Genomic DNA, 16,301 nt, shown 5'->3' with positions numbered 1-16,301 from the left:
GCTAGGCATTCCCAGATTTATTTTTCAAAATAACATACTATAAAGTTTACTTTGTGTGTGTGTACAGATCTGTGTTTTTTTTTTTATTTATTTTTATTTATTTTTATTTTTTTTTAATTTTTTTTTAATTTTTTTTTAATTTTTTTATTTATTTTTATTTTTTTTTTATTTTTTTTTTACAGATCTGTGTTTTAACAGATATGTAGATTTACATAACTACCACCACTTCCAGGATACAGAAAAGAATAGCCCTACTACTCCAAGAAACTTCCTCACTCTGCATTTTTGTGGTTATGCCTTCCCATCAGTCCTAACCCTTGGCAACCACTGATATGCTCTTCATTACTGGTTTTGCCTTTTCAAAACAAAACCCAAAAAACACAAAAAGTGGAATCATATATTCTGTAATCTTTTGAAATTTGCTTTTTTTCACTCAGCATAATGGTCTTTGAGATTCATCTGTGGTGTTGTGTATTCCAATAATTTCCTCTTTCTCTTGCTGAATAATATTCCATCATAAGGATGTGTTGCAGTTTACTCAACCATTTACTCATTGACGGACTTTTGCATTGTTTCCAAGTTTTAGAGATTACGAGTAGAGCTGTTATAAACATTTTTTGTACAGGCTCTTGAGTGAACACAGGTTTGCATCTCCTAGCTTTTGGTGTCATGACTAGGAACTTTTTGCCTTTTTGCATGGGGCAGGACGTCAGGATGATATAGAATAGTAGTGGTGAAAGGAGACACCTTTGCCTTGTTTTACATCTTATGGGAAACATTTAGTCTTTCGCCATTAAGTAGAACGTTAGCTGTAGGTTTTTCTTTTATTGAAAGATTTTTATTAATTTATATTCTTGAGTATATTTCCCCCTTTTTTCTGCTTCTCTACTTTATTTATTTTTTTATTATTTATTTATTTTTTTTTATATTTATTTTTTTAATAATAAATTTATTTTTTATTGGTGTTCAATTTGCCAACATACAGAATAACACCCAGTGCTCAACCCGTCAAGTGCCCCCCTCAGTGCCCGTCACCCATTCACCCCCACCCTCCGTCCTCCTCCCCTTCCACCACCCCTAGTTCGTTTCCCAGAGTTAGGAGTCTTTATGTTCTGTCTCCCTTTCTGATATTTCTTACCCATTTCTTCTCCCTTCCCTTCTCTTCCCCTTCACTATTATTTATATTCCCCAAATGAATGAGAACATATAATGTTTGTCCTTCTCCGATTGACTTATTTCACTCAGCATAATACCCTCCAGTTCCATCCACGTTGAAGCAAATGGTGGGTATTTGTCATTTCTAATGGCTGAGTAATATTCCATTGTATACATAAACCACATCATCTTTATCCATTCATCTTTCGATGGACACCGAGGCTCCTTCCACAGTTTGGCTATTGTGGACATTGCTGCTAGAAACATCGGGGTGCAGGTGTCCCGGCGTTTCATTGCATCTGAATCTTTGGGGTAAATCCCCAACAGTGCAATTGCTGGGTCGTAGGGCAGGTCTATTTTTAACTCTTTGAGGAACCTCCACACAGTTTTCCAGAGTGGCTGCACCAGTTCACATTCCCACCAATAGTGTAAGAGGGTTCCCTTTTCTCCCCATCCTCTCCAACATTTGTTGTTTCCTGCCTTGTTAATTTTCCCCATTCTCACTGGTGTGAGGTGGTATCTCATTGTGGTTTTGATTTGTATTTCCCTGATGGCAAGTGATGCAGAGCATTTTCCCGTGTGTATGTTGGCCATGTCTATGTCTTCCTCTGTGAGATTTCTCTTCATGTCTTTTGCCCATTTCATGATTGGATTGTTTGTTTCTTGGTGTTGAGTTTAAGAAGTTCTTTACAGATCTGGGAAACTAGCCCTTTATCTGATATGTCATTTGCAAATATCTTCTCCCATTCTGTAGGTTGTCTTTTAGTTTTGTTGACTGTATCCTTTGCTGTGCAAAAGCTTCTTATCTTGATGAAGTCCCAATAGTTCATTTTTGCTTTTGTTTCTTTTGCCTTTGTGGATGTATCTTGCAAGAAGTTACTGTGGCTGAGTTCAAAAAGGGTGTTGCCTGTGTTCTCCTCTAGGATTTTGGTGGAATCTTGTCTCACATTTAGATCTTTCATCCATTTTGAGTTTATCTTTGTGTATGGTGCAAGAGAGTGGTCCAGTTTCATTCTTCTGCATGTGGATGTCCAATTTTCCCAACACCATTTATTGAAGAGACTGTCTTTCTTCCAGTGGATAGTCTTCCTCCTTTATCGAATATTAGTTGACCATAAAGTTCAAGGTCCACTTCTGGGTTCTCTATTCTGTTCCATTGATCTATGTGTCTGTTTTTGTGCCAGTACCACACTGTCTTGATGACCACAGCTTTGTAGTACAACCTGATATCTGGCATTGTGATGCCCCCAGCTATGGTTTTCTTTTTTAAAATTCCCCTGGCTATTCGGGGTCTTTTCTGATTCCACACAAATCTTAAAATAATTTGTTCCAACTCTCTGAGGAAAGTCCATGGTATTTTGATAGGGATTGCATTAAGCGTGTAAATTGCCCTGGGTAACATTGACATTTTCACAATATTAATTCTGCCAATCCATGAACATGGAATATTTTTCCATCTCTTTGTGTCTTCCTCAATTTCTTTCAGAAGTGTTCTATAGTTTTTAGGGTATAGATCCTTTACCTCTTTGGTTAGGTTTATTCCTAGGTATCTTATGCTTTTGGGTGCAATTGTAAATGGGATTGACTCCTTAATTTCTTTTTCTTCAGTCTCATTGTTAGTGTATAGAAATGCCACTGATTTCTGGGCATTGATTTTGTATCCTGCTACGCTACCAAATTGCTGTATGAGTTCTAGCAATCTTGGGGTGGAGGCTTTTGGGTTTTCTATGTAGAGTATCATGTCATCGGTGAAGAGGGAGAGTTTGACTTCTTCTTTGCCAATTTGAATGCCTTTAATGTCTTTTTGTTGTCTGATTGCTGAGGCTAGGACTTCCAGTACTATGTTGAATAGCAGTGGTGAGAGTGGACATCCCTGTCTTGTTCCTGATCTTAGGGGAAAGGCTCCCAGTGCTTCCCCATTGAGAATGATATTTGCTGTGGGCTTTTCGTAGATGGCTTTTAAGATGTCGAGGAATGTTCCCTCTATCCCTACACTCTGAAGTGTTTTGATCAGGAATGGATGCTGTATTTTGTCAAATGCTTTCTCTGCATCTAAAGAGAGGATCATATGGTTCTTGGTTTTTCTCTTGCTGATATGATGAATCACATTGATTGTTTTACGAGTGTTGAACCAGCCTGTGTCCCGGGGATAAATCCTACTTGGTCATGGTGAATAATTTTCATAATGTACTGTTGGATCTGATTGGCTAGTGTCTTGTTGATAATTTTTGCATCCATGTTCATCAGGGATATTGGTCTGTAATTCTCCTTTTTGGTGGGATCTTTGTCTGGTTGTGGAATTAAGGTGATGCTGGCCTCATAGAATGAATTTGGAAGTACTCCATCTGTTTCTATCTTTCCAAACAGCTTTAGTAGAATAGGTATGGTTTCTTCTTTAAACGTTTGATAGAATTCCCCTGGGAAGCCATCTGGCCCTGGACTTTTGTGTCGTGGGAGGTTTTTGATGACTGCTTCAATTTCCTCCCTGGTTATTGGCCTGTTCAGGTTTTCTGTTTCTTCCTGTTCCAGTTTTGGTAGTTTGTGGCTTTCCAGGAATGCGTCCATTTCTTCTAGATTTCCTAATTTATTGGCGTAGAGCTGTTCATAATATGTTTTTAAAATCGTTTGTATTTCCTTGGTGTTGGTAGTGATCTCTCTCATTCATGATTTTATTAATTTGAGTCTTCTCTCCCTTCTTTTTAATAAGGTTGGCTAACGGTTTATCTATCTTATTAATTCTTTCAAGGAACCAACTCCTGGTTCCGTTGATCTGTTCCACAGTTCTTCTGGTCTCGATTTCGTTGAGTTCTGCTCGAATCTTTATTAACTCTCTTCTTCTGCTAGGTGTAGGATCTATTTGCTGTTTTTTCTCTAGCTCCTTTATGTGTAAGGTTAGCTTTTGTATTTGAGTCCTTTCCAGTTTTTGAATGGATGCTTGTATTGCGATGTATTTCCCCCTTAGGACTGCTTTTGCTGCGTCCCAAAGATTTTGAATGCTTGTATCTTCATTCTCATTAGTTTCCATGAATCTTTTTAATTCTTCCTTAATTTCCTGGTTGACCCTTTCATCTTTTAGCAGGATGGTCCTTAACCTCCACGTGTTTGTGGTCCTTCCAAACTTCTTGTTGTGATTTAGTTCTAATTTCAAGGCATTATGGTCTGAGAATATACAGGGGACGATCCCAATCTTTTGGTATCGGTTCAGACCCGATCTGTGACCCAGTATGTGGTCTATTCTGGAGAAAGTTCCATGTGCACTTGAGAACAATGTGTATTCAGTTGAGTTTGGATGTAAAGTTCTGCAGATATCTGTGAAATCCATCTGGTCCAGTAGCTGTAGGTTTTTGTGGAAGCAGCACATCAAGTTGTGGCAGTCTGTCCTATTTCTAGGTTGCTAATATTTTTTTTTTTTTAGGATTTTGTTTATTTATTCATGAGAGGCACAGAGAGACAGAGAGACAGAGACAGAGACAGAGACAGGCAGAGAGAGAAGCAGACTCCATGCAGGGAGCCCGATGTGGGACTCAATCCCAGGTCTCCAGGATCACACCCCAGACTGAAGGCAGACGCTCAACTGCTGAGCCACCCAGGTGCCCCAGGTTGCTAATAATTTTTATCATGCATGGATGTCAGATTTTGTCAGGTGCTTTTTCTGTGTCAGTTGATACAGTTCTATAATTTTCTTTCTTTTTACCTGCTTGTTAATATGGTGGATTACATTGGTATTTATTTATTTATAATATTTTATTTTATTAAAAAATTTTAAAAGATTTTATTTATTTACTTATCTATTTATATAGAGTGTGTGAATGGGTGGGAGTGGCAGAGGGAGAGGGAGAGAGAGAGAATCTCAGGCAGACTCCATGTTGTTCATAGAGTCTGACTTGGGTTTCATCCCACAACCCTGCGATCATGACCTGTGTTGAAACCAAGAGTCAGACACTCAACCAATTGAGCCACCCTGGTGCCCCTTTAAGATTTTAAGTAATCTCTACACCCAGTGTGGGGCTCAAACTCATGACCCTGAGATCAAGAGTTCCATGCTCTACCAACTGAGCCAGCCAGGCACCCCACATTGACTGTTTTTTAAATTGAGACATACTATAAAATTCACCATTTAAAATAAATTCATACATTCACTATCTAAACATGTACAGTTCGGTGGATTAAAATATATTCACATGGTTTGTGCACTCACCACCACTGTCAAATTCCAGTTTTCTCATTGCTTTATGAGGAAAGAATTTTTGGAGATCATCACCCTGAAATTTTTGCTGACATCACTCCTCATGTTGATTGATTAAAAAAAAGTTTATTTGAGGCAGCCCCGGTGGCTCAGCGGTTTGGCCCCGCCTTAAGTCCAGGGCGTGATCCTGGAGACCTGGGATCGAGTCCTGCCTCCGGCTTCCTGCATGGTGCCTGCTTCTCCCTCTGCCTGTATCTCTGCTTCTCTCTCTCTCTGGAATAAATAATTAAAATCTTTAAAAAAAAAGCCATCTTCAAGGGTTGTTTAAAAAAACAATTTTATTTGTTTATTTGAGAGAGACAGTGAGAGAGCACAAGCAGGAGGGAGAGCGAGAAGCAGACTCCCCAATGAGCAGAAGCCCAATGCAGGGCTCAATCCCAGGACCCTGGGATCATGACCTAAGCCTAGGGCAGATGCTTAACCAACAGGACCTTCCAGGTGTCCCATGTTGATTGATTTTTGATTGTTGGTATTATGAGTCTGGAGTCCAGGGGGAATGACTATTCTAGGGAGTAGATTTGGGGAGTACTGGGATGGGGATGGTATTTACCTCCATATAATTGTACTGATCAGCTAGGAAGACAGAGAGAGTGAAGCCTGAAGCCTTGGACAGCTCCAGGATTAGGGTTGGGGAAGAGAAGGAGACCAAGAAGGGGCGGTCAGAGGTGAAGGGGAAAAACCAGGTGTAGCAGACGCCACCAGTATCCCCCATCCATATCTCCTTGCTCTGACCTCTTCAGTGCACAGCAGCCTGATGTCCAACAGCTATTGCTCACATTTGTTTGCCTAAGGGCTTTCTCTGCTGGGAAAGCTGATTCTACTCACATGTGCAGTTGGCCAGGAATACTGGGGAATTAATGCCCCCAGGATCAGCTCTCAACAGTGACTAGCTCTGGTTGGTGCATACATTCCTCGGCTCCCTCACCCCCTTTTTTTTTTGTTTTACATTTTAAATATGTACAGTTTATTGTATATCAACGACACTTCAATAGAGCTATTAAAATTAATCTCTTAGTATAAAATAGTTCAACAAAGTTGCCATATTTCTGTCAACAACAACAAAAAAACATTTAGGTATACCAGCAATAATCAATTAAAAAATAAAATCACATCTACAATATCAGCAAAAATCACAAAGCATCTAGGAATTGACTTTATAAAACATTGGATACCTCCATGGGGAAATTTAAAAAATTTTTAAACTCTGTTAAAGAATTTAAGAGGATGTGCATTTGATAGGATGACTCAATATTATAAGGAAGACAATTCTCTGTAGATTGATGCAGATACAGACATAGGTATAGAAAGTTCTTGATTTACCGGAAATGCACAGAGCTCCAAGAAAGAGAAAGTAAAGTGCCATCTGAACATGGTTTAAGTTTTATTAGCAAAGAAGGTGTTAGGAAACAATCAATAGTGTGGGCTTCATTACTAAACATGGTGTAGGGAAACATTTCTGATCTGGAGTCAAGCGCATAGGGTTTGAATACCAACTCCCATACAAAAGCACTGGAACTTTGCTCCCTCCCTCCTCTGAACTGAATGTTATAGGCTGTACTTACAGAGGGAGTGAACCCCAACTGCCACAGGGATGGCTTGCTTGATAACACAGGCTTTATTAGCTTCTTTTCTCCTTTCTCCACTCCCCTACTTGTGTTTTCTGGGGTCACCTCCCAAATGAACTTACCTCCACTGCAATCCTTGTCATGGGGTCTGCTTCTAGGGGAGCCTGAACTACGACAGAGGTTGTTGGTCTAGAGCAGGCATGCAAAATCATGAGACTGTGCTCATGTACACCTATGAAATTTAACTCATGAGATTAAATGTCTCACTAGGACTCCCATAGTCACTGCACTCTATTCACAATAGCCAAAATATGGAAGCAACCTAATGTCAATCAATAAATGAATGGATAGGGGATCCCTGGGTGGCTCAGCGGTTTGGCACCTGCCTTTGGCCCAGGGCGCGATCCTGGAGTCCCGGGATCGAGTCCTGCGTCGGGCTCCCGGCATGGAGCCTGCTTATCCCTCTGCCTGTGTCTTTGCTTCTCTCTCTCTCTCTATCATAAATAAATAAATAAATAAATAAATAAATAAATAAATAAATCCTAAAAAAATAAATGAATGGATAAAGATGTCTGTGTATGTATATATACATTGTATATATTGTATGCACACTCACGCAAAATGGGATGTTATTTGCCACAAGAAAGAAGGAAGTCGTGCCCTTTGTCATAACTTGGATGAACCACCATGCTAAGTGAGATAACTCAGACAAAGACAAATACTGTATAATATCACTTCACTTGTATGTGGACTCGAAAGAAGCCAATCTCAGAAAAACAGAGAATAGAGTAGTGGTTACCAAGTGTTGGAGGTTGGGGGACATGAGGAGATATTGGTCAAAGGGTACAAACTTCCAGTTGTAAGATTAACAATTTCTGGGGATCTAACCTACAGCATGGTGATTATAGTTCATAATGCTGTATTACATACTTGAAACTTGCTAAGAGAATAGACCTTAAATTGTCCCACCACAAAAAAAAAAAAAAAGGTAATCATGTGTTGGGATGGAGGTGTTGGCTAACACTTTGGTGGCAATCATTTTGCAATATATAAATGCATTAAATCAACACGTAGTACACCTTATACTTAACAGTGTTATATGTCAGTTTTATCTCAATAAAGCTGGGTGAGGTATATGTGCTGTCGAAGCGAGCACTAAAGCTGGGTAAAATAAACAAATTTCTCAGGGAGAGAGAAGAGGGTCTAGGACTGAATTCTAGGGAGTTCTAATTTTAGGAGCTGAGAAAATTTGGTGTATGGAGGTGGAGAAAAAGCAGATGCCATGGAAAGCAAGAGAGATGGCTGTGGCAAGGAGGGAACTCATCATTTGGGTTTAAAGCTCCTGGAAGGTGGAGAAGCGTGGGGATAATTCCAGAGTTCCCCAGAACTCACACCTACTGGCTCAACCAAGAAGCAGCTGGCCTGGGGATCTCCCCGTGGCTGCAATTTCCCTGGGATCTGGGTATAGAAATAAGGCACTTTCAGTCCTGCCAGAAACCTGATTTCATCTGATTAAGCACCCTCACCTCTCACAGTTGGAAAGCGGAATTTGGACATGTTGAGGCAAAAAGTCACATGTTCTCTGCTGTTGTGGGCTTAAATTTCAGGCTAGGGAGAGACACACAAGGACACAGATAATATGAAGAGGAAACCCAGGGTATCTGGGAGTACAGATGCCACAGGTGATCAGGGAAAGCTTCCTAGAGGTGGTGATGTAGAGATGTGTCTTTCAGAAGAAGCATTTGCCAGGAGGCTAGGAGGAGGGGAAAAGAAATTCCTGAGAGAATAGCACAGGGAGGGGCAAAATGATGTGAAACAGCGTGGAAATTTCAGAGGAAGTGTCAGCAAGTTGGAATGGCTGGGTCCATAGCTCACTTTACTATCAATGGAGTGAATGGATGTGTGTCAGTTTGCATGGAACAATGGCTGGATTTGGAACTAGACAAGGTAGCAGGGGCCAGATCACAAGGCTCTTGAATGTGGACATGGGGAATTTAAAACTTTACTCTGGGGGCAACGGGGGGCCATGGAGGTCTCTGAGTAGAGACGGGACACAGCCAGAGCCTTCTGTTCTGGTGGTCATATTGAGGATGGACCAGAGGGAGGTGGTGGGGCGGGCTTTTGCCAGGTGAGCATGATGCACTTGAGTTAGGGTGGGGCTGAGGGGATGGGGTGGGGAGGGAAGTATAGGAAAGGAGGAAGAATAGAGGGAGCATTTGACAACTAATTAATTCTGGGGAGAGTAGGGAAAGGGATCAAGGGGCTGGGGTCATCAAGAGAAGCTAAGCCTGGGCAACATTTGTATAACAGCAGGTGATCCACTTCTCCCTCCCCATTCTGGGAGCAGAGTGTGTGTGTGCTCGCACGCACATCTTCCTCGGGCAGCAGCCTTACCCAGCAAGCCGTGGGCACTGATGGGCACTGGGGAGCACTGATTGAGTGAGGAGTGCATTTTGTCCACCACAGAAATAAATCATAATTAGTTCTTCCCCCACCTTTTGCAATCAGAGCCTGGGGGCTGGGGAAGCAGACTCTGAGGTCTCTAGTTTCCAGTAGGGAGGAAATCTGCAGGGAGTCACCAGCCTGAGCCCTGGGGTGCTTGTTAGTGGCTGGGGAGCCCCTGGGATGGGAGCTCTGGGGACCCCCTGCATAACAGGACCTGGGTCCTCAGCCCCTCCCTTCTCAGGCAGTAAGCAGAGAGTGATGCTGGCAGGTGTGGTGGGAACCTCCCTTGGCCATGGTGAGTGTGGATTTAGAGCCTTTGCAAGGCTGGAGAAGTGACTCCGGCCCATCCCTGACTCTAGGGGTGAAAATGGGTCGGGGGAGAGGAATGCCAGAGTGAGAGTGTTAACCTGGAAACAGCCGAAGGTGATGGGCTTGGATGGCATTTGCCTGGAAGGTGTTCAGCTCTGTTTTCTGTGGATGACAGATTGTAGAGTGGAGGAGAATATGACACCTGCCCAGGAAGGGAAGCAGGGACCTCTGGGGGAACCTCAAGGAGACCCCTCCAAAGCCACAGGTGCTCACCGGCACACGGGACACTGGCATGTGCAGGTGTGCTAGCAGACTGTGGGACACAGAGGTGGTCATGTGTGGTCTGAGCACGAGGTGTGAAATGCACACGTGTGTGCTGCAAGCAACACACACACATGCACACACCTGTACCCTGGAGTTTCATGGGCACAAATGCACACAGGTTTATGAAGAGGTGAGGTCTCAAAGGTGGTGGGGGAGGGGCCTCCTGTTTTTAGGGGGGAATCCCAAAAAGAAGAAAGAGGAAGGGGAAAGACTCTAGATCCTAATCCCATGTGTTTCTCTCTCTCACCTTCACCGAAGGTGGCACTGGGCAGAGCCCCAGAACTCACCACCCACTGGCTCCCCCAACCAAGAAGCAGCTGGGCTGGGGATCTCCCCGTGGCTGCAATTTTCCTGGGATCTGGGTATGGAAATAAGGCACTTTCCAGTCCTGCCAGCAACCTGATTTTATCTGATTAAGCACCCTCACCTCTCACAGTTGGAAAGCGGAATTTGGACACGTTGAGGCAAAAAGTCACATGTTCTCTGCTGTTGTGGGCTTAAATTTCAGCCACGTTCAAGGTTTCTGGCTTTCTTCTTCCCCCTCTCCTGGTCGGGTGCTGGGTGCTGCGGCTGATGGAGGGGTCTCCCGTCTGTATGAGTCTCCCACCCAGCGTGTGTCTGCCCCCAGCATTCCCTGGATGACAGTCTCCTGTGACCCCTGGCTGGACCGGTCTTACCCTGGCCCCTGAGGCAGCTCCGCCAGCTCCCATACCCTGCTCTTTCTCTCACACCTGCATCCAACCGGTCAGGAAGCCCGGGGGCTCATCTGCACAGCCTGTCCAGAATTGGCCACCTCTCACTGCCTCCATGGCCCTGACCCTGGTCCAGCTCCCATCATCCCTCACCTGGACCAGCTCAGCCACCTCTGCTTTGGTCTCCCAACTTTCACCTGTGTCTCCCATGTCCTCACACTCTGTTCTCCCTCAATGGCCAGGTCGCATCTCTCCTCTGCTCAGAATCCTCCATCAGCCCCACACCACTTGGCCTAAGAGCTAAAGTCCTCCCTGTGACCCACAAGACCCTAACAGCGTGCCCCGTCACTCCTGTGGCTTCACCTCCTTTCGCCCTCTTGCTCCCTTTGCCGCTCTGTTCCTCCTGGATTTCCTGTTCCAGGCCCAGCCAGCCCCAGAGCCTTTACCCCGGCTGATACCTCAATCTGGTCCTCCTTCACGTGTCCTCTGGGCTGGATTTTAGAGAAATTTCTTTCTTTCTTTCTTTCTTTCTTTCTTTCTTTCTTTCTTTCTTTCTTTCTTTCTTTCTTTCTTTTTCTTTCTTTCTTCCTTTCTTTTTTTTCAATTTTTTTTATTTATTTATGATAGTCAGAGAGAGAGAGAGAGAGAGAGAGAGAGAGAAGAGGCAGAGACACAGGCAGAGGGAGAAGCAGGCTCCATGCACCGGGAGCCCGATGTGGGACTCGATCCCGGGTCTCCAGGATCACGCCCTGGGCCAAAGGCAGGCGCCAAACTGCTGCGCCACCCAGGGATCCCTCTTTCTTTCTTTCTTCCTTTCTTTCTTTCTTTCTTTCTTTCTTTCTTTCTTTCTTTCTTTCTTCTTTCTTTCTTTCTTTCTTTCTTTCTTTCTTCTCTTTCTTTCTTTCTTTCTTTCTTTCTTTCTTTCTTTCTTTCTTTCTTCTTTCTTTTCTTTCTTTCTTCTTCTTAAGATTTTATTTATTTATTCATGAGAACACACGGAGAGAGAGAGGCAGAGACAGGCAGAGGGAGAAACAGGCTCCATGCAGGGAGCCCGACGTGGGATTTCATCCCGGGACTCCAGGATCACGCCCTGGGCTGAAGGTGGCGCTAAACTGCGGAGCCACCTGGGCTGCCCTAAAATTTCTTTCAAGTGTGAATGTGGGGTCTTTGTCACCCTGGTGAAGCCACCCTGGCCCATTCCAAGCCCTAGAGATGAGATCTGAAAATGAAGAAAAGGGAACATTCCTGAGAGACTGAGCATTATACCTCAACGAGCACTTTCCTGACTATCCTACATGGAACTGTATAGCCCTTCCCCTCAATGAGCCCCAAGTACTCTACTTTTTCTTTCCTGTGGCACTTCTCTTAACACACAGGCTCATTTGTTTAGTTAGCACCTTCGTGGCTTATCGCCCGACACCCTCCCTCTAGAACATCCTGCTCCTCCAAGGCTGGGATCTCTGCCTCCTGTTGAGCTCCCTGCTGTGTGTCCCCAGTGCCAGTGCCCACGGCAGCACCTGGCACAGAGCAGATACTCAGTGAATATGAGCAGGATGAAAGGGGAGCTTGTAAAATAACCCCAAAGGCACAACGTCCAGAGACAGACCTCTGGCTTCATTTCACATCCTGGTCCCAGGACCCCAAGAATGTGAGCAGATTATCCCCCCAACCCCTACTTCCTTTTTTTTTTTTAAGATTTGTTTATTTATTCATTAGAGACACACAGAGAGAGGCAGAGACACAGGAAGAGGGAGAAGCAGGCTCCACGCAGGGAGCCTGATGTGGGACTCGATCCTGGGACTTCAGGATCACGCCCTGGGCTGAAGGCGGCGCCAAACCGCTGAGCCATGGGGGCTGCCCCAACCCCTACTTCCTTAGGGGTGCAAGGAGTCTAAGACCAGCAAATTCATAGCACTGTTCTGGGAATCTTAACTGACTATTATCCGTGACCTCACAGGATCAATCTCAACTTTCATGGATGAGGCTCAGAGGCACAAATCCAGCCACCCTTGGTCACCTTCACTCTAGTGGGTGAAGGCACCAACATTCAAATTCAGGCTTCTCTGATTCTGGGGCTCATCCCTGTTCTTCCTGCAGGTCGCTAAAGGGCTGCCTTGAGCATATGATTTCTGCCTTACATAATGGGGATTTTTTTGGGGGGGAGTCAGATAGTGACCTCCCCATCACTGGAGGCATGGGAGTGGATGCTGTATAATTGCAGCAGAGGAGACTCCTACACTGAGTGTATATTGAGGGAGAGAGGGAAAGACAGAATCCTAAGCAGGCTCCATGCTGAGCAATCCCACTGTAGACAACGCTCTATGAGATCCCAGATAGCCCTGTCTGGGTGTCTCCAAGTCACCAGCAGAGCCTGAGAGTGTCCCTTTTCTGGGTCCATCCTCTGACACAGACCTTACTTCTGGGGGCTGGTCAGGGAGTGGAAGCTGCTGAGGGGTGTAGGTACAGCATGAACTTGCATGGCTGGGGGATCCATACTTCTATGTGTGAGGTCCCTGGAAGTGCTGGGTGGAGCCTGGGGTGGAAGAAGGGGCCAGGGCCAGGGCCAGGGCACTCTACCTACCACCCCATTCCAGTGTGGGGCCTTAAAGAGCCCAGGAATTTCAAATTCAAGTCTGGTTTCCCAGGCCATTATGAAGGTCTGTTTTTCAGTGTAAGGAGTTAGAACATATTTCATCTAACTGTGTGTTAACTTTATCCCTAACTTAAAAAAAATTATTTATTTACTAACGAGAGACGCAGAGAGAGTCAGAGACATAGCCAGAGGGAGAAGTAGGCTTCTCACAGGGAGCCTGATGCAGGACTTGATCCCAGGACCCTGGGATCACGCCCTGAGTTGAAGGCAGACGCTCACCCGCTGAGCCACCCAGGTGCGCCTAGATTCCTGAAGGTATTGTTCTGTCCATTGCGAGTGTCAGTGTTACAGGCTTTGTCTTTCTGGGGTGTTCTTTTCACACAGGCTGTAGCAGACCCTGTAAATTCCTCTTCCACATCCCCTTGACTCTTGTATGTTTTTTCTTATCCAATAGGGACTTTGAATTCCCCATACATGTCAGGTGAGAATTACCGGGAAATTTCATGCCTTCTGGTAGAAACTCTCTTCTCTCTCTCTCTCTCTCTCTCTTTTTATATGTTTTTATTTATTTTAAGTAGGCTCCATGCCCAACATGGGGCTTGAACTCATGACCCTGAGATTAAGAGTTGCATGCTCTACCGGCTGAGCCAGCCAGGCACACTCCTTCTAGTAGAAACTCTTAAGCAGTGACCATTTTACTCTCTGTGTTTTGAGTTTGGCTCTTTTAGATTCCACCTATGAGTGATATCATACTGTGTGTGTCTTTCCTTATCTGACCACCTCATTTAGCATAATGTCCTCAAGTTCCAGTCATGTTGTCCGTGGCAGGATTTGCTTCCTTCCCTTGGCTGATTAATATTCCATTGTGTGTATATAGCCCTTCTTCTTCTCCCTCCTCTTCTCCTCTTCCTCATCCTTCTTGCTCTCTTTAAGTAATTTCTACACCAAATATGGGGTTGAGCTCACCGCCCCAAGATCAAGAGTTGATCTTGACCAGTTGACCTACCCAGTGAGCCAGCCAGGGACCCCTACGTCACATCTTTTATCCATTCATCCTTTGTTTCCATATCGGTGATTTTCTTGTCTATTGAGATGCTTGCTGGCTGAGTGATATTCAGGAAAACAAGTGACATCATTTCTGAGTCTCTTTCCTTTTTTGTAAAACAGGGGAGATTTCCCACCCAACCGATACGAGGTGCATTGGCAGTCGTTGTGAAATTGTCCCATTCCATTTACTCTGTCCTTTCCTCTCAGGCTTCTGAGAAGCAGCAGGACAATGGCACCTGGCTGGTGACCGAGTTTGTGCTGGTGGGTTTCTCCAACCTCCCAGACCTGCGAACTACCCTCTTCGTGTTGTTCTTCCTCACATACCTGGTCACCCTCAGTGGCAACATCACCATCATCACCATCATCCATGCGGATCGGACCCTCCACACTCCCATGTACCGCTTCCTGGCGGTGCTGTCCCTCTCCGAGACCTCCTACACACTGGTCACCATCCCGAACATGCTGGCTCGTCTGCTCACGGAGAGCCAGGCCATCTCCATCCCTGGCTGTCGGGCTCAGATGTTCTTCTTCCTGGGTCTGGGATGCAGCCACTGCTTCCTCCTCACCCTGATGGGTTATGACCGCTACGTAGCCATCTGCCACCCCCTGCGGTACTTGGTGATCATGAGACCCACAGTTTGCCTGTGCCTGGGAGCCCTGGTTTTCTGCTCTGGCTTCTCGGTGGCCTGGATCGAGACCAGCATGATCTTCTCCTCCCCTTTCTGCGGCAGCGACCGCGTGGAGCACTTTTTCTGTGACATCGCCCCGGTCCTGAAGCTCAGCTGCTCCGAGAGCGCGGGCAAAGCGCTGGCCATCTTCTTCCTCAGCATCCTCGTGGTGCTGGTCTCCTTCCTCCTCATCCTCCTCTCCTACGCCTTCATCGTGGCCACCATCGTGAGGATGCCCTCAGCAGCCGGCCGGCGCAAGGCCTTCTCCACCTGCGCCGCGCACCTCACCGTGGTCATTGTGCATTTTGGCTGCGCCTCCATCATCTACCTGCGGCCCGAGTCTGGGGGCGAGCCTGGCCGGGACCGCCTGGTGGCTGTGTTCTACACGGTGGTGACGCCGCTGCTCAACCCCGTGGTGTACACCCTGCGCAACAAGGAGGTCAGGGTGGCTCTGAGGAGGGCGCTGGCGCGGAGCCGCGGCGATTTTAAATAAACGCTTGATCAAAAAAAATAAAAATAAAAATAAACGCTTGATCCACATCCCCCTTCTAGCTTTTGCTAGCTGACACCCAGTTTCTCCATTTGGAAAACAGAGGCCGCTCCCATAACCTTGAGTGAAATAGCCTCTTCACCGAGGCAGTTGACGGCAGCTAAGACCCACCATCAAGTCCATGAAGGCTGTTTTCTTGATTTTGTCTTTTTGTCCTGGACTTTGGGGGGGGGGGGGGGTTGGGGATGCCGTCTGCAGTGCGGGATGGTCACCAGCAGATGGCGCCACGAACCCCGCCAAGCCTTGGCGAGCGGCGCAGGGCAGTGAGCAGGGATTGGCACCGGGTCCAGCATCGCTTGGCTTAGTCTCACCCAGAAACTTTTTTTCCACTTTTTTTTTGGGGGGGCTGCTTCCTCCCTACCCTGCTGGGCTGGGACGGCTATGTAGCCATCTGGCATCCCCTGAGGTCCTCGGGGTGCAGGAGACCCACAGTTCCCCTCTGCCGGGGAGCCCTGGTTTTCTTCTCCGTGGCCTTGAACCAGCCCTAGGCTGTCCTTTTTTTCTTCAGAGTCGCATCTTTTTAAAATTTATTTATTTATTTATTTATTTGTAAATTTATTTATTTTTCTTTAAAAAAGATTTTATTGGTGTTCAATTCGCCAACATACAGAATAACACCCAGTGCTCATCCCATCAAGTGCCCCCCTCACTGCCCGTCACCCAGTCACCCTAACCCCCCACCCACCTCCCCTTCCCCCACCCCTAGT

At 45.6% G+C, this 16,301-nt stretch overlaps 1 protein-coding gene across 1 annotated transcript; it reads left to right on the top strand.

The window, feature by feature from the left end:
- Positions 1-13,387: 13,387 nt before the first annotated feature.
- Positions 13,388-15,537, top strand: LOC121495093 (olfactory receptor 10T2-like). The gene is made up of 2 exons (XM_041762383.1): positions 13,388-13,393; positions 14,584-15,537. The coding sequence occupies exons 1-2, from the start codon at positions 13,388-13,390 to the stop codon at positions 15,535-15,537; spliced, it is 960 nt and encodes a 319-aa protein (XP_041618317.1).
- Positions 15,538-16,301: the final 764 nt, after the last annotated feature.

The sequence above is a fragment of the Vulpes lagopus genome, chromosome 7 (genome assembly GCF_018345385.1).
Source record: "Vulpes lagopus strain Blue_001 chromosome 7, ASM1834538v1, whole genome shotgun sequence".
Classification (NCBI taxonomy): Eukaryota; Metazoa; Chordata; class Mammalia; order Carnivora; family Canidae; genus Vulpes; species Vulpes lagopus.
Note: the sequence above shows the minus strand (reverse complement) of the source record. Positions and strands in the feature narration are given on the sequence as shown.